General features: G+C 47.0%; 1 protein-coding gene across 1 annotated transcript; it reads left to right on the top strand.

Annotated features, from left to right (window-relative positions):
- The first annotated feature begins 21,413 nt into the window (after positions 1-21,413).
- Positions 21,414-24,389, top strand: LOC125508695 (uncharacterized). Its single transcript, XM_048673466.2, has 4 exons — positions 21,414-21,943; positions 22,677-23,159; positions 23,446-23,958; positions 24,084-24,389. The coding sequence occupies exons 1-4, from the start codon at positions 21,473-21,475 to the stop codon at positions 24,162-24,164; spliced, it is 1,548 nt and encodes a 515-aa protein (XP_048529423.1). The 5' UTR covers positions 21,414-21,472; the 3' UTR covers positions 24,165-24,389.
- The last annotated feature ends 111 nt before the right edge of the window (positions 24,390-24,500 follow it).

Genomic DNA, 24,500 nt, shown 5'->3' on the forward strand with positions numbered 1-24,500 from the left:
TGGCTGCTTTGAAGGCGGCCGAAGAGTTGAAAGCCGAGAAGGCCACGCAGGGCGAGAGCCGCGATAAGAGGGCCAAGATGGCCATAGAATTAAAAGCCGCCACCGACCGTTGCCGGGTTCTTGAAAAGGAAAACCTAGCGAAGGCATCGGACCTTGAGAAGGCTGCGACGAGAAAAGACATCCGCTCTGCTATGAGGGCGAAGAAGGAGGAGCTGCGGGAAGCCGGGGATATTGTGGCTGGGAAATCCTTTATGTTGCAGAGGAAGTTCGGAGATCCACGGTATGCCTCTCTGGATCGGCTGTGGAGTTCGGAGGATGTGTATATGGATTTGGTGGCGAGCGCTGCCGATGCGGCCAAGTACTTCCAGGGTCAGACGGACCGTGAAGTGGACCAGCTGTTTTGGACACAATTCCATTCTCCCGAGCGTCCGCTTTCATTGACTGACCAATTAGCCGAATGGGCCGAACTGAATAGGTTGTCCGGACTCGCCATGAGGTCTGTTGTGGATCAGCTATGGCCGGAAAGGCCAAAACCGAACAGCTATTTCAGCTTGGTGCAGCAGTTCCTTGACGCGGTGCTGCGCATTAATGCGATGAAGAGGTCGGCGTGCATAGAGGGATCACGGATGGCCTTTGCCCGTGTTAAAGCATACTGGGCAGAGATGGATGCTACCACTGTTGCAGCGCGGGATTCGGCCATAGGCCAAATGGCTGCTGAGCACTATTTTTAAGAAGTTCTTGAGGGTGCTCGTTTGATAGAGACCCAGTGCTCAAAAAATATTATGTTTGAGTGACATGTAATCTCATTGTAAGCGAAATGCTTTTATAAATTTTTATAAGGCTATTTTTATACTTTTGCCTGAAAGTAATATGATGCCTCCTGGGCAGCCGTTTATGTATACATGTGTATAACCTGAAAGATTGCAGCCGTCGGCTTCAACCCCCACGCATATAATGCGGAGGTGCTCGCAAAAAACACGCGTTCACACTTAACCCAACGTCTTGGTCCTATTAAGGAGGTGATAGCGGAGCGAGCGAGGCAACCGGACTATAATGCTTTAGCACTTTCACTTAGCCATAGGAGTTTGACAGTGGGGCTACTAGATAGCCCCTGGTGGCTCCGCACTCTCCCGATCCCGGGGTGCGTACATGCCTGGCCAGAAAACGGCCCTTCGTTAAGGCGGAGGAATTCTAACATTCCAACAGGTCATCGAGTGGTTGACCAGTCTCACGCTATATCATGACAGTCAGTTTTCGGCTTTCTCTACTGAGGTGCTCGTCCGGATGAACCAGGTCACAATCGCAGTAGTTCTCCTGGTGCTACCTTAGCCGGTAAAGCGGAACGTAAGGTACCAAAACACAGGAGCCGGGCAAACCGAACATTTGACCAAAGACAATGATTCGGAGATGATGCATATAGGGCCAAACTCGCGACGCCGAACACTCCCTAACGTATTCGGTCTTTGTGGTATAAACCGGGCCTAAATAATGGCCTTTGTAAGAAGCCCCTTCTGTCCAGGTACGTGCATTGTTCTGGCGTGGCCACATGCCAAGACGTCAGCACCCTCCTCAACGGTGGATATGTATCAACAAGAGATAGTAAAAAAAGGTTTACGCAGGGTCTTAATCTAAAAAGAATCCTTGGAGCGGGTCCTTGCTGCACGTCTGCGCCTGTGTCTCCGTTGTGCCGTATCCTGGATGGGTGTAGCACGATGATCGTCTGTAAAAGAGAGCAATTTAGGTGAAAAAGTTGTCGTGCAAAAAAGATAGTTTTTAAAGAAACCATGTATAATTCAAGATGAGAAAAAATTGCCACTTGTCTGCGCGCGTTGAGCCCCTTGTATTGATAAATAGGGGTGTGACCATTTGTTCGGTATAAATAGCGGCGCCGGACTTGATTAGTTGTGTCTGAGGTCTTGACGACCTATTGGATGCTTTCGCTGGTCCGGGCGCCTTTAGTGTGCGGCTGCCAAGGCAGCCGCACTCTCTTCGGCGCGCAGAGATCGCTTGATATTTCCGTTCACTAAAATGATGCCACGTGGACCGGGCATATTGAGTGTGAGGGAGGCATAGTGTGGTATTGCATTAAAGCGAGCGAAAGCTTCGCGTCCGAGCAGTGCTTGATAGCCACTTTGGAACGGAGCGATGTGGAAGGTTAAATGCTCGCGACAGAAGTTATCGGGAGAGCCGAATATAACTTGTAGTAGGAGGGAGCCCGTACAACGAGCCCCTGGGCCTGGCGTTACTCCTTTAAAGGTAGTATTGCTATGGCGAATTTTTGTTGGGTCTAACCCTATCCCGCGGATTGTATCCTGATATATTAGGTTTAGATTGCTGCCACCGTCCATCAAGACTAGTGTGAAGTGATATCCGCCAATTACTGGGTCTAATACAAGGGCAGCCCATCCTGCGTGTCGGATACTTGCTGAGTAATCGCGATGGTCGAAAGTGATCGGTTGAGACGACCAGTGGCAGGACTTCGCGGTGACAGGCACTTGGGTATATTTTCCTGGGAGTGCCGCGTTGTTTTTTCCCTTGATCACGTGTAACACGTTTACTGTTTTGACTTCTGGTGGAAATTTCTTTTGTTCCCCAGTGTCTTGCTTGGGAGGCTCGTCCTCGTCTTCACTTGGTGTATCCTCCCCCTTGTGTATGGCGTTGAGCTTGCCGGACTGCTTGAAGACCCAACATTCTCTGTGGGTATGATTAGCAGGTTTACCAGGGGTACTATGGATCTGACATACTTGGTCCTGAATTTTGTTGAGGCTGGACAATTCATCCCTGGTGCCTTTAGAGGGTGGCTTTTGCTGACCTGGCCGAGAGCTTTTGAATCCGGCGTTTACTCCCGTGCCCTTCGTGCTGTCTTCTTTATTCCGGCGTTTGTTATTGCTGTTGCACCGTGATTTCCCGTTTCCATCTCTAACTTCAGATGTACTGGGGTCGCTGGTGCCGCATCTGGCTAGCCAGCTGTCCTCACCCGCGCAAAAGCGGGTCATGAGGCCTGTTAATGCGGCCATCGTTCTCGGCTTATTTTGGCCGAGGTGTCTAGCGAGCCATTCATCACGGATGCTATGCTTAAAAGCTGCCAAGGCTTCGACGTCCAGACAGTCGACAATCTGGTTCTTTTTAGTAAGAAACCTGTTCCAAAGCTTTCGTGCTGACTCTCTGGGCTGTTGAGTTATATGACTCAAATCGTCCGCATCCGGAGGTCGGACATAAGTCCCTTGAAAATTTGCCCGAAAGGCGTCTTCGAGCTCTTCCCCACTTCCAATGGAGCTTTCGTGGAGGCCTTTAAGCCAGTGATGAGCTGGCCCTTTAATCTTGAGGGGTAAGTACTTGATGGCGTGGAGATCATCTCCTCGAGCCATATGGATATGAAGGATGTAGTCCTCAATCCAGACCCTAGGGTCTGTTGTTCCATCGTATGTCTCTATGTTTATGGGTTTAAATCCCTCTGGAAATTCATGGTCCAGCACCTCATCGGTGAAACATAAGGGGTGTGCGGCACCCCTGTAGCTGGGTGTACCGCGTTGTTCGGATGTTTGTTGTGTTGCATTGTATGCTGGGGCGCGCTTGCGTGGTCCATAGATGGATCTTGCTGCGCCGTCCTTTGGGTGTGAGCCCTCGCATCGGTCGCGTGTTGTATTGTGAGTGGCGTTGTATGCCGCTCTGTGTTGGTAGAGGGGTCGTTTCTCCGGCCAGGTGGCTGCTTTGATATTTGGTTGTGGGGGGTCTGAGGCCTCCTCATCGAATTCAGGTAGCAGCTACCGCTTTGGGTAGCTCTTGGAGGGGAGATTGTCACCGTACCTCGCTGCTGTGTTGAGTATTTTATTCCATCTGATTTGGAGTGTGTCTTGCGCAGCCTTGAGCCTTTGCTTCTGCTTTTTAAGACTCCTCGCGGTGGCAACAAGCCTTTTACGGGCATTCTGCTGCTCCGGGTGCCTGTCCGGTGTTATGTCGTCCAGACCATTATCCTTGATAGAATTTGTTTGTTCGGTTTGATTATCCGGATTGCCGCTGTCTGGCAGCGGTTCGCCCTGCTCCAGTGTTGGGTCTGTGTGATCGTTATTTCTGTCGAGGCGGGATTTGGGGCGGCGCTTGCGTCGCCGCTTTGACTGCTTCTCGAGGGAACAAGCCTTCGGTGCGTCCTTCCGCTCCTCATCGTCATCTTTTGGTGCGTCCACCATGTATACGTCATATGACGAGGTGGCTTTCCAGGGCCCAATAGGCGCTGGTTCTTCATCGTCTCTTTCATCAGCGTCCATACCATCGATGTCTTCGGAGTCGAAGTCGAGCATGTCGGTTAAATCGTCGACAGTGGCTACAAAGTGGGTGGTGGGTGGGCTTTGAATTTCTTCATCGTCCGTATCCCAACCTTGCTGACCGTAGTCCGGCCAGGGCTCTCCTGATAAAGAGAGAGACTTTAGTGTCTTCAAAATATCGCCAAAAGGCGAGTGCTGAAAGATGTCCGCAGCAGTAAACTCCATGATCGGCGCCCAATCGGATTCGATCGGCAGGGGCGCGGAGGGTTCGGAGTCCGGAGAGGAGTCCGGCTCCTTGGAGTCACGAGTCTTGCGGAGTCTGGGGCTGGTGTTCAGCTCGATCGCCGTTGGGATCGCAGCCCCCAAGGCGGCGTCCAACCACCCATCCTCGATCGGCACAGTTGGCTCTGAAATTAAGGGTCGGAGCCGATGCGGGTGCGGCCTCTAGGGCACTGTTCGGCGGCAGAGCTAGATCATGCTCGTTGTGACAGTGCGGCGCGCTCGGCAGTGGCTCGAATCCGTCGAAGATCAAGTCCCCGCGGATGTCAGCCGTGTAGTTTAAACTTCCAAATCTGACCTGACGGCCAGGGGCATAGCTTTCGATCTGCTCCAGATGGCCAAGGGAATTGGCCCACAGTGCGAAGCCGCCGAAGACGAAGATCTGTCCGGGGAGGAAGGTCTCACCCTGGACTGCATCACTATTGATGATCGTAGGAGCCATCAAGCCTAACGGCGACAACACAGAGGAACTCTCAATGAAAGCACCAATGTCAGTGTCAAAACCAGCGGATCTCGGGTAGGGGGTCCTGAACTGTGCATCTATGCCGGATGGTAACAGGAGGCAAGGGACACGAAGTTTTACCCAGGTTCGGGCCCTCTTGATGAAGGTAAAACCCTACGTCCTGCTTGATTAATATTGATGATATGGGTAGTACAAGAGTAGATCTACCACGAGATCGAAGAGGCTAAACCCTAGAAGCTAGCCTATGGTATGATTGTTGTTCTATATGTTGTCCTACAGACTAAAACCCTCCGGTTTATATAGACACCGGAGAGGGTTAGGGTTACACAAAGTCGGTTACAATGGTAGGAGATCTACATATCCGTATCGCCAAGCTTGCCTTCCATGCCAAGGAAAGTCCCTTCCGGACATGGGATGAAGTCTTCAATCCTGTATCTTCATAGTCCAGGAGTCCGGCTGAAGATATAGTCCGGCCATCCGGACACCCCCTAATCCAGGACTCCCTCAATGATCATGACCACGTATGCAATCAATCTATCCACTGAAAACATCCTTTAGATTAGATTGGATTTGAAAATTTAGGGTTAGGTCTCCGCCGAATTCATCTCGGACTGACCGAATTGTAGAAATTGGTCTCACCGATTTGGCCTAGGCCATTGCAGTTGCACTTTCGGTCTGACCGAAAACTGCAAATTGGTGTGACCGGGTTCGATTCTTTGTGAAACCCTAGCAGTCTCAGTGCCACCAAACTGTGACTCAGTCTGACCGAGTTCACTAGTTTAGGTTCCAAAAGCTGCTTCAGTATCACCGAGTTTACAAATCGGTAGCTCCGAAATGCTTTCTGTGAAGAACTAAAACTAAGTTTTTAAGTCATCTTTTTGCAAAAACTCTGCACTTTGTGATGCTCATCCACTCTACCTCATCTATATCTATCCACAGGGTCTGTTGTCAGTAAGTTTGCAGAGATGTATGACCAGAGCGACAGACAGAACAAGTCAGAGGAATAGGTGCAATTGAGTGAGGGCACTAGTCCCTCTAGCACGTCTGATGATGGCAGCAGGAGCACACCAAGCAACTTGCCCAAAGTAGCCACCAGGTCAAGGAAGAAGAAAACCTCATATTCTGAAGATGAGGACTATGTGGCTGTTGAGGAGGAAGTCGGCTCCAAGAAGAAGGTGCTGAAGAAGGAGTATGGCACAGTTGCATCAACTACGCCTGACTTGCACAAGAAGGCCCCTACCAAGAGGGTGCCAACCTTAAAGGTGAGAGCCTCAACTGCTGAAACCTCCAAGCCAGCTGAAGAGGTTGTTGGAGAAGGAAAGAAGAGGAAGGAAAGGGTCACGAAGACCGCTGCCAGAGTGCTTGGTAGATCCTCCATTATGAGAGATCCAGAGGAAGAGGATGCTGCACCAGCTCCCAAGTCTCAAAAGCTTATGGGAGATGCAATTAAGTCAGGGGCTGCTCCATCTAAGCCCAAATCTTCTCCCAAGGCTGCTGCTTAGAAACCCCCAAAACCCAAGAGGAACACCAGGAGTATACCTGCTAAGGAGAAGAATAAGGCCCCATTGCCTGAAACTGAAGAAGAGGAAGATGATTCTCTTGTTTTGAGGAAGTTGAAGCCCAAAATTCCTGACCACAATGATGCTCATCCAGTCGCTGAGGACATGCACATCAAGAAAGATGCAGTACTGAGATTATGGAGACAGTCTGATCCCTATGCTGTTAGGAGGAGGACTGTAGTTGACTACAGGTTCCATACAAAGGAACAACAAGACTTCTATGAGACAATTTTACTTGACAAGAAGCCCATTGTGTGTGACATGAAATGGGTGGATTGGGAATACATCCAGGAGAATGAAGACCACTTCCTAGGAGTATATGACAGCTTTAAGGCGTGTGGAGTCAATGAGTTTGTTGGAGAAAAGCTCACTACATGGAATGATGAGCTGATCATGCAGTTTTACTCCACTGCCCACTTCTATCCAGATGGGAGGATATTATGGATGTCTGAGGGTACTAGGTACCAATCCACAGTTGAGGAGTGGGCCAAGCTAATCAATGCCCCCGAAGAACATGAAGATGACTTGGATGTGTATGCCACCAAGAAGAAAGACCACAACTCCATGGCAAACATGTACAAATAGATCCCTGATAAGGCTTTGGAAACACACAAGCTTGGATCTGTACACTTCTTATTGTCTGGTCTGCCTACCATTAACTGGATCTTAAGGCACACATTGCTACCCAAGTCAGGAGATCACAAGATGATCATAGGACACTCCACCAACATGCTGCAAATCTTTGATGTCCCTCAGAAGTTCAAAGTTATGAGTTTGATTGTAGAAACGATCAAGAGGGTTGTTGCTGATCAAAAGAGGAGTTGTGGGTATGCTCCACATATTCAGGAGCTCATAAATTCTAAGATGGGCACAGGAATTTATTTGCTAGACAAGGAGCATCTACATTACGTCCTGAATTTTAAGACAACACTGTTGTGATGAATGAGGAGGAACCATCATCAGCTCAAGTCCAGGAGAAGAGAGCCAAGGCAAAGGCTGAGAAAGCTGCCAAGATGCCCAGTGCTGAAGAAGCATCTCAAGTTTTCCTGAAGAGCAAGCAAGATCAATTAGGCTATCTGATTCAAGCTACACTGAGGATTGAGAAGGGCTTGCCCACCCTGACTCAGAATCAGGAGAGCATGGAGAGGATTGTGGAGACAAAATTCTATGATCTTGATCTGAAGGTGACTGGGATTCAGACTGCAGTTGAGCAGTTTCAGGAGGAAGCCGAGGAGAGGAAAGGAAAGGCAACTATTGATGCTTTTCAGCGTGTGCCACGAGGTCCATGGTCTGCTGCAGTGCCAGTTTCAGATGCTAGAACTACAGTGTCAGCACCAGCAGCTACAACTCCAGTGCCACCTCCAGCACCGACTCCACCTCCATCAATTCCAACTACATCATCGGAAGCCTTCGTCCTTGGAGTTCTCTCTACACCACCTCCCGAAGACTAAGCCTGAGAGACGTATAGCACTATGCATTTTTGAACTTTTTGGTAACTTGTTGCCAAAGGGGGAGAAATATGTATAGATCATAGGCTTCGAGAGAGAGTGTATTGGTTTTTATCTCTCTTGCTTTTGGTTGAACTTCTTGTTTTTTGTGAGATACTTTATGTCCTTATGTCCTTGTGAGATACTTATGTGATCATCTGGTTGATCATATGCTACCTTAATGCTTGGTTGAATGATGCTATCTTTTATATCTCATATATGATCATTCACTTGCTTGGTGATGAGTGCATGCTTTTAATTTCTATCATTTTGAGTGCTCCACCAAGATGTATGTGACATGGAAGAGTAACCCATGAACCTAATCGATTGTGCATTTGCATTCAAAAGAAAATTTTAAATAATGCACAAATTTAGGGCGATCTCTTTCTTATCACATACTTCTCAAAGCGACGATGTATTTCAATCTTATTATCATTTGTCGAAGCTTTGATCTATATATTGTCATCAATTACCAAAAAGGGGGAGAATGAAAGTGCAACTATCCCTGGGTGGTTTTGGTAATTCCTAACAACATATAGCTCATTGAGCTAATGCCATTTCAAGATAAATATTTCAGGAAAGCTCAATGATTGTCATGGCATGGATTAGAAAGTGGACCCCTCAAAATGCTAAGGACAAAAGATTGGCTCAAGCTCAAAGCTCAAGACTCTACATTTTATTTTTAGTGATCCAAGATCACATTGAGTCCATAGGAAAAGCCAATACTATTAAAAGGGGATGAGGTGTTGCTTAATGAGTTACTTGCTCAAAATGCTTAGTGATATGCTCCAAAAACCCTCAACTACTTTCTCACATCCACATATGTCCCAAACAAAAAGTCAAACTCGGCCCCATCGAAATCTTCTATCCGGCGCCACCGAGTTCACTTGACATAGCCACTGTCACAAACCCTAGTCACTTCGATCTCACCGATAGGGATCTCGGTCTCACCGTTCGCAAACTCTCTGTTTCCCTTCGTAACGTTTCGGTCTAACCGAGATGAGCGATCGGTCCCATCGAGATTGCAATGCAAACTCCCTGTTTCCCCTTCATAACGTTTCGGTCTAACCGAGATGAGCGAATCAGTCCCACCGAGTTTGCCTGACCAACTCTCTGTTTATCCATTACCAAAATCGGTCCCACCAAGTTTGTGTAATCGGTCTCACCGAGATTACGTTATGCCCTAACCCTAATGGAATCATTCCAACCGAGTTGACATGTCGGTCCCACCGAAAATCCTAACGTTCACATTTTGAACTGAATCAGTCTGACTGAGTTTTATAATTCGGTCCCACCGAGTTTGGTGATTTGTGTGTAACGGTTAGAATTTGTGTGGAGGCTATATATACCCCTCCACCCACTCTTCATTAAATAAGAGAGCCATCAGAATATGCATACACTTTCAACACACATTTTCTGAGAGAGAACCACCTACACTTGTGTTGAGATCAAGATATTCCATTCCAACCACATAAATCTTGATCTCTTGCCTTTCCCAAGTTGCTTTCCACTCAAATCAACTTTCTACCAAATCCTATCCTATGAGAGAGAGCTGAGTGTTGGGGAGACTATCATTTGAAACACAAGAGCAAGGAGTTCATCATCAACACACCATCTATTACCTTTTGGAGAGTGGTGTCTCCTAGATTGGTTAGGTGTCACTTGGGAGCCTCCGTCAAGATTGTGGAGTTGAATCAAGGAGTTTGTACGACAAGAAGATCGCCTACTTCATGAAGATCTACCCTAGTGAGGCAAGTCCTTCGTGGGCGATGGCCATGGTGGGATAGACAAGGTTCCTTCTTCATGGACCCTTCGTGGGTGGAGCCCTCCGTGGACTCGCGGAACCATTACCCTTCGTGGGTTGAAGTCTCCATCAACGTGGATGTACGATAGCACCACCTATCGGAACCACGCCAAAAATCTCCGTGTCTACATTGCGTTTGCTCCCTCCAAACTCCTTCCTTTACCTTCATATGCAATTGTTTTACATTCCGCTACTATACTTTTAGAATTGCATGTGTAGGTTGTTTACTTGATTTGTGCTAAGTTGCTAAAATCTGCCAAGACTTAAAATTGGGAAAAGGCTAGATTTTTATTTGGTCAAGTAGTCTAATCACCCCCCCCCCTCTAGACATACTTTCGATCCTACAGCTCAGTAACTGGCATGAATGTCCTTCCTGGAACTTGAACTCGAATCACCCAACGCTCCTCTTTTGGTAAAGTGGCGGTGTAGGTCCCGGTGAAGCTTGGTATTCTAATGTTCGGGTACTTAGTGACTTCCTTCAGGTGTCGTCCAAAAGGTGTATCTTCATCCGGTTGGGCAAACTTGTTCCTGGGGTCTGCCATCTATAGAGTGGAAAATGGAGAGGAGTCAGAAATGAGTAGAGAAGAGTGACCTATGGCTTATCTTAGTGGTCGTGTCCTACAATCAGCGTGTGCTCTGATACCATCTTGTAGCGATCCGATGTCAAACGGTCAAATCTCTATGCATAAGTGTCATCCCTGGATCGGTAATGCTGACACACACAGTACTTTGAAGGATTTATAACAGAGTAGCAATCACACACTTATTACATCGATAGTCTCAAGAGAGAACTTAATAAAAAATTGGCTTAAAGCCATCTAAATAAGATAACAGCGGAAGGCTTGGAAGATAAAGTGAGTCCATCAACTCCAAGGGCATAGCTGAGTGCACGACAACGACCTAGCGCACCTTACTCTTCGTCTGAAAAGTCTGCAACATAATACTTTGCAGCCCGAAAACGGGTCAGCACATGGAATATGCTGGCAATATAACACTGTAGAGCAATGAACAGGTAAAAGCTATAACTATATGCATATTTGGCTGGTGGAGGCTCTACGGTTATAATGTTTTTGCGAAAAGCCAATTTTTCCCTACAACAAAGGAATATATTTTGTTTAACTATCATGGTAGTTGATAAACATTGAGAAGGTTCCTCCAACTCAATCCCAATTTAAGTAGTATTAATAACCCAACAAATTAATTTAGAGTGATGAGATCAACATGATAATCCAAGAACCAGATACTCAAGATGTCCATAACCGGGGACACGGCTAACCATGATTAGTTTATACACTCTGCAGAGGTTTGCACACTTTTCCTCACCAGACTCGATCTCCTTCGTTAGTTTTCTCGCACTACAAGGTGTTTGAGAAATGGATGACCGAGACACAGTCTTTCAAAAGCATTAACTCTTTACTCTGGGTAGACAGTTACACCTACTTTCCCCTACATCTGCTAGCATACCACTGAAAGAGGTCACGCAACATACTCAACTATGCCAGAGCCCATAATGGCTTGTGGCTGCACACAGAAGTTTCTAGCATGAATAATCTTATGATCCCTTTGATCACACGGGTACTCTAGGATATCCTAGGACAACACTGGATTCTCCAGGTGCCTGCAACCAATCCACCCAGATGTGTATTTAAGTAGCCACCTTAATTTAACCATTAATTAACATCTCTCATATCTGTCATGGATCACTCAAACCAAACCACGTCTACGAGCATAGCATAGCAGTATAAGCATAAGGTAGAAGTAACTCCCAGGGTTTGATAATAAAAGGGCAATAGGTTCTACCTCAGCATCTACTTCCCAATACCCACATGTTAAGAGATCCTACTCATGCAATGTTTGAGGATTGGAACTAATGCATAAAAAATGGGTGATAAAGGGATATGATCAAAGTGTTACTTGCCTTGCTGACGATCTGCCAACCCTAGAGACTCGTAGTACCATGTTTCGCCCTCCGGAAACTCTATCACAACCAAACAGTAGCATACATAAGCAATCAAGCAAAGATGCAACGGTAAAACTCAGATATGAAAGTCCAAACTGAAAGTTCAACTAAAGAGCTTTGATTTGCAAAAGGAATCAATCGAATCGGAGCTACGGAACTGAAACTACGATCAAAAGAACTTCAAATTCAAATCTGCTTGAAACCAAATTTTAAATTGTCAAAATCATGTACACGTTGATTAACTAGAAAGAGGGCTTCGAGATGAAGATTTTGGCGTTGGTTTCACTGGATTTGGACGAACGGTTGAAAAGTTGCGAGGGTTTGAAGATCAAGGGCTAATCTGCAGTAAAAGTAATCGTGGATAGGTCCCTGGCGAAAATAAAACAGAAAAAGAAAAATCTATCGGACGAACGTCCACTAACAGAGGCAAACGAACGAATTCGTTCGTTATAAGAACTAAACGAACGAACGTTCGCGGAAAAGATCTAAACCGAGAAAAACTGATCTAACCAGCGGAAAACCGAGAAAACCAATCAAGATCTAGGATTTACCAAAATAAACCGACGAGAACAGGGAAAAACCTGACAGTGGCGGATCCGAACGACGGCGGCTTCTGGCGAGGCGGCAGCGGCGGCAGGCGGCGGCGGCAGCAGGCGGTGCGGGGCAGCGGCGGCGGCGACGCTGGTGGCGGGCTGTGGGTAGCGGGGCGGGACGAGGTGGAGAGGGGTGGCGGCGAGCGGCTTATAAAGGCCTCGAGGGGGGGCTCCTTGGGCAAAGGGGCGCGGCGACGAAGTCCGAGCCGGACTCCTCGCGGAGTCCGCCGGCGGCACGACGCGGGCGGCGCGGAGGCAGTGGCGCGAGCGGGCCGGCTGGGCTTCGGCCCAGTTCGGTCCGGGAGTTTTTTTAAAATAAAATTCCGCCGAAGAAAGTCCTAAATAAATAAAAAATCAAAAAAATGCCAAAAACAATTTTTGCCGTCTAAATTAATATTTAGAACAAAGTAAACATTTTTCTGGCCTAAAAATGCAATTTTGAAAAATTGCATTTTTTTAATTCAAATAAAATAGCAGAAAAATCCAAATAAAATATTTATTTAATTTTAACATTTTTCCTCCAATATTTTCCTTTATTTTGGAGAAGTCCTTTTTATCTCCTCTCTTTTATTTCTATATTGAAAATATTTCGGAGAGAAAATATTAAAACAAAAGTGACTCTCTTTCCAAATTTGAGAAAAATTCAAATATAAAAATAGTGAAATCCCCAACTCTCTCCGTGGGTCCTTGAGTTGCTTAGGATCTCTCGGATCGCAAACGAGATGCAAATAAAATATGATATGCATACGATGACCTATGTATAACATTTCAAGATGTTACATATTTTCCACTGTAACGATGCATTGAAGGCGAAGATTCATGCACTCATGCAAGAGATAACCCTGGCTATCCACATACATCACTTTCAGCTATGGTTCAGTTGGATTCTTCTGAAGCACTATCAGTTCTATCAAATAATGCATGGGTTTGTTCCACACATGGGCATTTAGTTCAAGAATTTAGAGTTGATGTGTAATAGGGAGTTTTGTCCACAGAAGATTCAGCGTAGTCAGAATAAAGTTGCAGATCGGTTGGTCAACTATAGCCGGTCCAAATTTACCACTGATGTTGGTTCCACCTTGTATTGGGGATTTGTGGCCTCTTGACTGTGACACTACTGCAATGCAATAAAACTCCCTTTACCCCGCCACGCACAAAAAAACATACTCCCTCCGTTCCTAAATATAAGCCTTTTTAGACATTTCAAATGGATTACAACATACAGATGTATGTAGACATACTTTAGAGTGTAGATTCACTCATTTTGCCCCGTATGTAGTCACTTGTTTTTTTTGCGGGGAAATTCAGAGAGCTTTATTGAGTAAACGCATTCTTGGAACAATCAGCCAAGAGGCTAGACACCAAGAAGCTAGGAGTCTCGTCAAGCCAACTATCGGTCACATTAAGTGTGCATGCACGCTTAGCACACAAGTGAGCCGGTAAATTGGCTGACCTGTTTACATGTTGAATAGCAAAAGAGAAAAAATGAGTACTAAGCTCTCCAATCTCTAAAAGTAAAGGAGCCACAATTGAACGAGAATTGTGACGAGTGTTCCAGAGTGTCACCAACTCCAAGCAATCGACTTCCATTATCACATGCGAGAATCCATGAAGAGAAGCGAAACGAACACCATCTCGCAAAGAAAGTCCCTCCATGATCAAGGGATCCGAAATCCCCACATATGGCTTGCACCAGGCACCTATAAGAGTCGTAGGAGCTCGAGCAATGCCTCCCGCGCCTCCCCTGCCATCCGCCAGGTTGAGAGCTCCATCGGTTGTGATTTTCACAAACCCATCATCAGGAGGCCGCCACCCATACCCAGGCAAGACCAGCGTATCCTTGCGCGGTAAGTGAAGAAGTGCAATGGCCTCCTTTGTAGCTCGGATTGTCACTATAGGGTCTCGACCTTCTTCCCCGTGCTTGATATGATTCCTGGAATGCCAGATAGACCACATAATGGTGGTGATCTTTGCACGGTCATCATCCGTAAAGCGCGGGTCACATAAAATGTCGCGAGCCCACGAGTCCGGGTGTAGCCGTGGAAGACGAAGCCCGAACCATGGACACGCCTCCTCCCAGAAGCGCTTAGCATGCGAGCAATGTATCAAGGCATGCTTTAGATCCTCATCCATAACAAGACAAACTTTGCATCTGCGAATATCTGCAATGTGTCTATAATTGAGAGTAGCTTCATCTGGAAGAATCCCACGAAGAACTCTCCACCAAAAAACTCTAACTTTTGGGATAACATTCAATTTCCACAAGGCTTTCCACATCTGTTGTTCATCATTGGAGGTACCGGTAGCCGTCCCTTCATCTAGAGCCAAACGCTCGTTCTGAGTCACAAGAGCACGGTACGCCGACTTCACAGTGTAGTTGCTTGATCTTTCGAATGCCCAAGCAAGGTAATCATCCCCCCCTTGCCGAAGAGGAATATTAAGAATGGCTCAGCATCCGGGGCAAAGAAATTCTCCCGGACCACCTCATGCTTCCAAGTCTAGTTTGATGTATCGATGAGATCTGCCACCCTTTGGATAGCATTGTTCGCTCGTCTTGAGATAGGTGACATAGATATAGTACCTGGAATCCATTTGTCATTCCAAACATCAATAGCAGCGCCATCTCCAACACGGGAGATCAAGCCGGTTTGAAGGGCTTCTCTTCCTGCTATAATAGCTTTCCAAGTGGCCGAAGCCGACTTGGGTAAGGCTGCATGCATAAAATCCGTGTCTAGGAAATACCGTCCCTTCAATACACTTGCACAAAGGGAGTTAGGGTTCGTGAGAAAACTGTAACACCCCGGATGTAACTTTCCCTATTTGTACTCCAACTCTTGCCGTTTCCGGCGTTAAGTTATATTTATTTCTCGGGTTCGGGTCTTTGTCTCCGTGTGTTGTTTTCTTTTTCATGCATCTCATATCATGTCATCATGTGCATTGCATTTGCATACGTGTTCATCTCATGCATCCGAGCTTTTTCCCCGTTGTCCGTTTTGCATTCCGGCGCTTCTTTCTCCTCCGGTGGTCATTTTCTAGCTTTCTTTCGTGTTTGGGAATTAAACATTTCCGGATTGGACCGAGACTTGCCAAGCGGCCTTGGTTTACTGCCGGTAGACCGCCTGTCAAGTTCCGTATCATTTGGACTTCGTTTGATACTCCAACGGTTAACCGAGGGACCGAAAAGGCCTCATGTGTGTTGCAGCCCAAGGCCCCTCCATTTTGGCCCAAAACCCACCAAACTCTGGTCCATGTCCTAGAGCGTTCGATCACGATCGCGTGGCCGAAAACCGCACCTCATTTGGACTCTCCTAGCTCCCTCTATGCCTATATATACACCCCTCCATTTTCGGATCTCTCCCTCTCCCCGAAACCCTAAAATTCTCTCTCGCCGCCGCCGGACATGTCCGCGCCAGGCCGGACAACGTCCAGATCGCACCCGCCGCCGCCCGCAGCCACTCGCGGGGCGCCACTTGCCAGCCGGCCGCCGCTGCCGCCGCGGCCCGCCCGGCCCGCGTAGAGCCCCCGCGGCCCAGAGGAGGAGCGCCGCCCGCCGCCCTTCTCCTCCCCGAGCCGGACCGCCGCCGCCGCCTCCCTCTTAGCCGGCCGCCGCCCCGGGTCGCCGCGGTGCCCGCCGCCCACGTCGCCGACTCCGGCGGCCGACACCGATGCCGCCACGTCCAAGCCCGCCGGGACACCGCCGCCCGCCGCCTCCTCGTTGCTTCGGCGAGCCCCGCCTCCTCCCCGACGCCGGCGCCGTCCAGCCGGTCCGGCGACCTCGCCCCGCCGTCCGTTTCTTCTCCGGCGACGGTCGTCATCGGGAATCGCGCCGCCACTACAGTGTTCCGGCCCGGATCTCAGATCTGATTTTTTCCTAACCCTAGGTCGTTTTTTCACTAAGTCCCAGAATTTTTAGCTCATATGCTCTTGTTCAAGGCCCTGTAACTTTGCTTCCGTAGCTCCGATTCATACATATAGTATATCAAAATGTTCGCCTCGACGAGTACAACATTTCATTTCATTGCATCATTTTCATTTGAGCTCATCTTAATGCCCAAAATGCTGTTAGAAGGAGGCTTCGTGAGTTAATTGTCAGATCTGCTAGTTCATCTTAGACTTTTGTCATTTTTGCCATGATTATTGTGTGCATGCTATGCCTGTGAGTCCTTCATATGTTTTGTTAAGCATTTTGTCTTCTTTCCAGATGTGCAACTCATGCATTTTTAGGATGTGTGTGGTGACTTGTGCAAGCTTGCAAAGTGAGGCACCCGGGAAATCTGTTTTCAGAGACTTAGTAGTTTTCACTAAGTCTGGGATTATTTAGTTCATGATGCCATATGTTCAGCTTGTTTCCTAGTGATCCGTGCCTCTTTTGAGGATGATCAGTAAAGGAGTTTTGTTAATCATGTTATGCTCTATCCATCCATGTCTTTGTTTGCAATTATGGGATACCCTAGCTTGAGTCAATCGAGCTCTACTTTTGCTTCGTTGTGAATCTGGGCAGATCGTCAACTCATTTGCGATTTTGCCGATGCTATTGTAGTTGATCCGTGCATGCCATGCCATTGATCTTGCCATGTCTAGCTAGTATTTTGTGCCTTTTAATGGATGTATGCTTGCCTTGCCATGACTTGCACCGTAGTGAGTGCATCGAGCTCGTTTACATGCCTTCGTGAGTTATATTTCAGCATGTCTCAGTTTTCACCAAGTCTGAAAACTGATTGTGTTTTAGCTATGTTCGTGTGCCCGTTAGTATATTTTGTGATCCCTTTTGGCCTCAGGTCACTTTGGGACTTTTGTTAAGCTTGTTGAGTATTCCATGCCATGTTCTTACTTGTCTTAATCAGGTCATGTATCATGTTGTTTTGCTGCTCCGAAGAGGGCTTCGTGATCTGAAATTTCAGACTAGTGTTAATTTCACTAAGTCTGGAATCTGTTTTGCATTTGCGTTTTTGCCATGCTTGTTTGGACCTCATAATGGATGAATTGGCCGTGGCTCAGTGTTAGTCTTTTGTTAAGCATCTTGTGTGCATCCCTGCCATGTATTTTGTTGTCATGTTTGGTGGCTGTAGCATGTTCATTTCGTTGCATTTAGATGCCTACTTGCTGTAAATCGTAGACCGGTGTCATTCTTAAATCGCTTGCCATTTCCAAACCGTAACTCCGATTCCAATGATCTTTATATCGTTTTCAAGCGATTTCATCCCCTCTATCCAGTGGCACACTTGGTTTTCCAAGTTGAGGCCAGGTTCATGCATTTCCTGTCATATCTTGCATTTTGCATCCCGCATCGCATCCCGCATAGCATATCATCATTTCATCATATTGCTTGGTCTTGCACGTGGTTGATTGTATCCTTGTTGCTTGTTTGTCTTGTTGGGTAGATCCGGGAGACGAGTTCACTACCGAGGAGCCCGTTGAGTTTGCTTGTGAGGATCCAGTCAACTCTGACAACAATGCAGGCAAGATGATCATACCCTCGAAATCACTATTATGTTTGCTATGCTAGTTTTCTCGCTCTTGCTATGCCAATGCTACGATGCCTACCTTTTGCTTGTCAGCCTCCCAATTGCCATGTCAAACCTCTAACCCACCTTGTCCTAGCAAACCGTTGATTGGCTATGTTACCGCTTTGCTCAGCCCCTCTTATAGCGTTGCTAGTTGCAGGTGAAGATTGGAGGCCGTTCCTTGTTGGAACATCATTTATTTACTTGTTGGGGATATCATTATATTGCCATGTTATCTTAATGCATCTATATACTTGGTAAAGGGTGGAAGGCTCGGCCTCTCGCCTAGTGTTTTGTTCCACTCTTGCCGCCCTAGTTTCCGTCATATCGGTGTTATGTTCCCGGATTTTGCGTTCCTTACGCGGTTGGGTTATAATGGGAACCCCTTGATATTTCGCCTTGATTAAATCTTGTCCAGCAATGCCCAACCTTGATTTTACCATTCGCCACCTAGCCTTTTCTTTCCCTTGGGTTCTGCAGACTCAAGGGTCATCTTATTTACACCCCCGGGCCAGTGCTCCTCTGAGTGTTGGTCCACCTGTCAGCTGCCGGTGGCCACTAGGGGCAACCCTGGGCTGGCCTACCCGTACCTAAGACAATCTGAGTGGGCCCTGAGAAAGAGATATGTGCAGCTCCTATCGGGATTTGTCGGCACATTCGGGCGGTGTTGCTGGTCTTGTTTTAACCTGTCGAAGTGTCTTGAGTTACCGAGATACCGAGTGTGATCGGAACGTCTTGGGAGGAGGTCTATTCCTTCGTTGACCGTGAGAGCTTGTCATGGGCTAAGTTGGGACCCCCCTGCAGGGATTGAACTTTCGAAAGCTGTGCCGCGGTTATGGGCAGATGGAAATTTGTTAATGTCCGGTTGTAGATAACTTGAACCCTAATTAATTAAAATGAATCAACTGAGTGTGTTACCGTGATGGCCTCTTCTCGGCGGAGTCCGGGAAGTGGACACGGTGTTGGAGTAATGTTTGCGCAGGTTGCCTTCTAGCTTCTCGCTCGCGCTTTGCCTCCTCTTCTCGCTCGCGCTTTGCCTCCTCTTCTCGCTCTCTTTTGCGAATAAGATAGCCACCATATATGCTAGTCGCTTGCTGCAGCTCCACACATAATTGCCTTACCCTTCCTATAAGCTTAAATAGTCTTGATCATGAGGGTGCGAGATTGCTGAGTCCCTGTGGCTCACAGATACTATAACTCTAGATGCAGGTCCAGGAGATTCCGCTCCAGGTGACGAGTACGAGCTCAAGTGGGAGTTCGACGAGGACTCTCAGCGTTATTACGTTTCCTTTCCCGATGATCAGTAGTGGTGCCTAGTTGGGGTTTGATTCAGGGCCTTGTCGCATGTTGGGTTTTCTTCTATTTTTGGCGCCGTAGTCGGGCCATGAGTGTTTGTATGATGGATGTTATTTATGTACTCTGATGTGACGTGGCGAGTGTAAGCCAACTATGTATCTCCCCTTTTATTATATATATTACATGGGATGTTGTGATGATTTCCTAACTTGCGACATTGCTTTCAATGCGGCTATGTCTCTAAGTCGTGCCTCGACACGTGGGAGCTATAGCCGCATCGAGGGCGTTACAAAAACGCCATCCATGTTTCCCCAACATGGCAAGATTGAATAAATGTGGGTCTCTGAAACCCATCCCGCCTTTGCACTTGGGCGTTGCAAGCTCCTTCCAAGACACCCAATGCAATGATCTTTTGTCAAGAGAACTACTCTAGAAATATTAAGCCATAGGAGCCGTCAAACTCTTACAAACTTTTTTGGTTAACAGAAAAGTACTCATTGGATAGGTTGGAATTGATTGAACCACTGATTTCAACAAGGTCTCACGACCTGCACAAGCGAGTAATTTTTCCGACCATCCCTGCATTCTAGCCCTGGCTCTCTCACTGATGTGATCAAATGTCCCACTCGTAATCCGGTCGACAGCAGTAGGGAGACCCAAATACTTCTCATTAAACGCCTCAACCTGGATGTTCAAGGTTGTCTTCAAAAGTTGCCTCAGATCTGTGGGAGTATTTGAACTGAAGTATATGGCACTTTTTTCCTTATTGATACTCTGACCCGAGGCCTCCTCATAAATCCTCAATATGTCATTTAGCCGAAGAGCACTCGGATTGCTTGCATTAATGAAGATGAGACTATCATCTGCAAAAAGCAAATGGGTAACCCACGGTGATCTATAGCTCACCCGTAGTCCCCTATCGATGGTTCCTCCATTGTAGTGTTTCAACAATGAGGAAAGGCCTTCGGCACACAAAAGAAAAAAATATGGTGACACCGGATCTCCTTGCCGAAAACCTCTGGTGGATGTGAAGTAAGGAAGTAGTTCCCCGTTGATTCGTACAGAGAAACGGACAGAGGAAACACACTTCATTATTAGTCTGACAAAGCCCATATTGAAACCCAAACGTACCAATATAGCCTCTAGATAATGCCACTCAACACGGTCGTAAGCTTTCATCATATCAAGCTTAACCGCGCAAGAGAAGTTATTTCCCTTTTTTCTCCTCTTCATTGTATGGATACTTTCGTAAGCCACAAGTACATTGTCTGTAATAAGACGTCCGGGAACGAAAGCACTTTGTTCCTCACTGATTATCAAATCCATCAAGCTTCGTAGCCGGTTCGTTATAGCCTTAGCTGCAATCTTGTAAAGCACCGGGCACAAGACAATGGGGCGATATTGTGTGATCGATTGGGGGTGACATACCTTAGGTATCAGTGTTATCGACGTGTCATTTAGTCCCGTCGGTAGTTCCCTTCCATTAAGAAAGTCCAAAACTGCCAAGGTCACCTCGTTACCTAGCAAATCCCAGTGACGCTGGTAAAACCCTGCAGTAAAACCGTCTACTCCAGGAGCTTTGGAGGGCGCCATCTGAAACAGCGCGACCCTGACCTCCTCTGCCGTGTAGGGTTTATTCAACTCATCGTTCATGGCCGGGGTGACTCTCTCTGGTACATGCGATAATAGAAAACTGGAGTCTCCCCAACCCTGGGAGCGATACAAATTCTGATAAAAGTTTTGTACCTCCTCCTTGTCGTCATTTTCAGAAGCACAAGTAGATCCATCGGCACGCCTCAAACCTGAGATCCTATTCATTCGTTTGCGCTGGGCTGCTTGAGCTTGAAAGTAGGAAGTGTTTCGGTCACCATCCCGAAGCCATGGAACACGGGACCGTTGTCGAAGCCAGATTTCTTCCTGATGCAAGGCCTCCTTTAGTTTCTTGACAACAGCTTTCTCCTCCTCCGTCGGACCGGTGCCAATGAACCGGCAACGAAGACGATCCAGTTGCTTCTGCAATTGCCTGACAGAACGTGTCAGACTGCCAAACTCCTAAAAGACTTATATTTAGGAACGGAGGGAGTACATCAGAATGCAAATACCCATGATTATGTTTTTCATTTTTTTGCAACTTGTTAGAGAAAGAGGCAAAAAAAAAAAGGGAATGCGAATCAATCCAGGTTGGAGTTAAACATTTTTGTCCTTTGCTTCAGGTAGTTGACAGGCGTGTGAGTGCTCCCCTAGCTTTGTTCTCCCTCTCCTCCAATGGCCACCACCGCATCCAAGTACCCCCAACACTACGACGACGATGAGGATGACGACGATGAATTCGAGGACGACGACGACGATGACGAGCCCTCCCGCCCGCTGCCCGCCGGCAGCGCGGAGGATCGCCTCGAGGCCGTTCTTCGCCGGCTCACGGCGGACGAGGTCCGGATCCGGGTGCACGACGTCGCGATCCGGGGCTGCGCCCGCACGCGCCGGGCCGCCGCGGAGGCAGCGGTGGGACAGGACCTCGCGCGCGCCGCTACCGTGCCGGAGCTCCTGCGTGCCGCTGCAGCGGCCGGCGAGCGGCTCCGTCGCCTCGGCGCCTTCGAATCCGTCTCCATCACCCTAGACACCGCGCCACCGGGGGTCCCTGCGGACGCGAGAGGCGGCGCCGTCGTCGTCCTTGTCGACGTCACGGAGGCTCGGGGCCGCGCTGCCGGCGGGCTCGGCGTATTCGCCAACACGGAGGTCCACACCGATCTCAATGAAAATGTCTTCCTTCTGTTGAACTGGGCTGACTTGCACGATTGATTGATTTATTAACATCAGACCAATACAACCTTAATTCAATTTAGGGACGAGAGTCTAATATAGCCAGTTGAGGCATTCAGCTAAAACATTAGAGAATGGAGCACTTGAAACTGATTTGTATCTAGCTTCTTTTTTTCCACAACGACTAGATGATGCTTTCCCTTGGTATGTAGCCTTTATCTAGAAGGTATATGCAATGCCTGGGGTGATGGATAGGAATGAGACAAGTTGAGGTGTATGTGTAAATGTGTTTTGTTTCAAAAGAATGGAGCATGCAGTTCTTGCATTTACTTTGGAAAAACGAGAAATTGTTCTTACTTAGCAAAGGATTGCGTCGACCTGCTACATGCACTTTGTAGTGTCACACTGTAGTTTTGCTAACATTTCCTAGTTTTTCTACACACAAATTATAGGTTCCTTTTAATGATTTCCTGTTCTGGCCCTTCGTGTGGAAGCCGTGTTTATGTTAGTACAGCCATGGCCCACTGCATAACTGGGTGTAGGTTTGTGTGGGTCCGGGGTGGGGGTTGTGTTAATCATGCAAGGGTATTTCTAACGATTTCTTCTAGTAGGGAGTAGGATGCCATGGTGGTTATTATCAGCTGTACTATTCCAATGCATCCTTGAAGTTACTCATCCATTAATTTCTCCCCCTTCAAATCTCTTGCAGACTAGATCATGCTCAGTTGAAGGTTCACTGAGGTTCAAGAATCTATTTGGATACTGTGAGACCTGGGATGCATCTGGTCTTCTTGGTTTAGATCAGACAATGGAGCTCAGTGTTGGAGCCTTAATACCGAGAATTGGACCAATACCCACTCCACTGATGGCTCGAGTGTCATTTCTCTCTGAGGACTGGTTAAAGTCCTCGCTCAGAGAACACCTGATGGGGGTTTCTGTTGGGTTGCTCTCCACGATGAACCATAACCTTGCTTACAATCTCTCATGGAAAACTATAATTGACCCAGCGCGGTTGTCCTCCAGTTCCATAAGGGACCAGTTAGAGCATAGCCTATTATCCTCTATCAAATATACATACAAAATTGACCAGAGAGACTCAAGCATAAGACCTACACGTGGATATGCTTTTCTTTCATCTTCTCAAGTCGGAGGTCTTGCCCCAGACAGCAAAAACACGCGTTTTGTTAGACAGGTATGTCGAAAATCTTTATGTTTGTAGTCATACTTTGTACTCCATTTCAGGATGTAGATTTTTTGTCCTTCCTTTTCAATATTCTCTCCTGCTTGACAAAATCAGCAACTTTGACTTTGAATGGAATAGTCTCCATCGTTATTTTCTAGAATATAATGTGGTATACATTAGGGAAAATATTATCTTTAGCAACTGAACCTATTCAAACAGAAACATCTAGAAGTAGCAGAAAACATACATTTTCATTTGTCATTAGCTTAACTCATTTTTATTCACCCTGCATTAGGAATTTGATCTTCGGGTAGCTATGCCACTGGGTGTGTGGAATGGTGCTCTGAATGCCGGAGTGGCTGCAGGGTTCATCCATCCATTGGCCACAGGATCAGCAGTCTCTATCTCATCACTTCGAGAACGCTTTTACTTGGGCGGCAATAAGTCTCTTGTTTGCCGCTTGGGTGGACCATCATCACTATTGGGCTTCAAGTCAAGGGGGCTAGGACCAACAGACTCACAAGCCTGTGCCCCCAAGAATTCTGAAAATGCTGCTCCCAGTTCTCCTGAGCTAGATGCACTGGGAGGTGACATAGCAGTCACAGCCTTTGCTGATCTTTCATTTGATCTACCTCTGAAGCCACTCAGGGAGTTTGGGATTCATGGCCATGCATTTGTCTCAGCTGGGAACCATGCTAAGTTCACAGAGCGTGATATCAGAAGATTTTCTGTTACCGAGTTCCTAAAAACGTTCAGGAGTTCTGCAGGATTTGGTGTGGTTGTGCCAACCAGATTGTTTCGCATAGAGGTTTGTACTTGGCATCCCTCATCTGCATCATTGAAGTAACTGGTGAATTACATTATTTTGTCAATGATACACAGTATAACATATTAGTTTTTTGTACTGAAAAAGTGTTTTCCTTTTTTTTCCAGATGAACTACTGCCACATCCTAAAACAGTTTGATAATGACAGGGCGAAGACAGGCATACAGTTCAACTTCTCTTCGCCCTAATTTATTTTGCTACACCTTTCTATAAAGATGAATATTTGTATTAATTTTTCTTAATATGACCCCACTTGTCATTTTTTTCCCAAGAATTTGCAAGCCTCTCTAGAAATTCACAAACTGTAGGTGACGATGAATTCTTGTCCTGGCTTGTTGATTAATTGTTGTGGCCTGTAAAGTCTCGAATCTGAATGAAAATAAGAGATAGAGGGATTCAGTTTTCAATGCTTATCAACATGCTTCTGGAAGTGAGAGAAATAGTGATGTGTACGGAGAAAGATTGTACAGTGCATTGTGTAAATATTTTCCTGGAATCATGTTTTGGAAATTCTTATGAATTGA

Source organism: Triticum urartu, chromosome 5A (assembly GCF_056163025.1).
Source record: "Triticum urartu cultivar PI428250 chromosome 5A, HENAU_Tu73, whole genome shotgun sequence".
In the NCBI taxonomy this organism is placed as follows: Eukaryota; Viridiplantae; Streptophyta; class Magnoliopsida; order Poales; family Poaceae; genus Triticum; species Triticum urartu.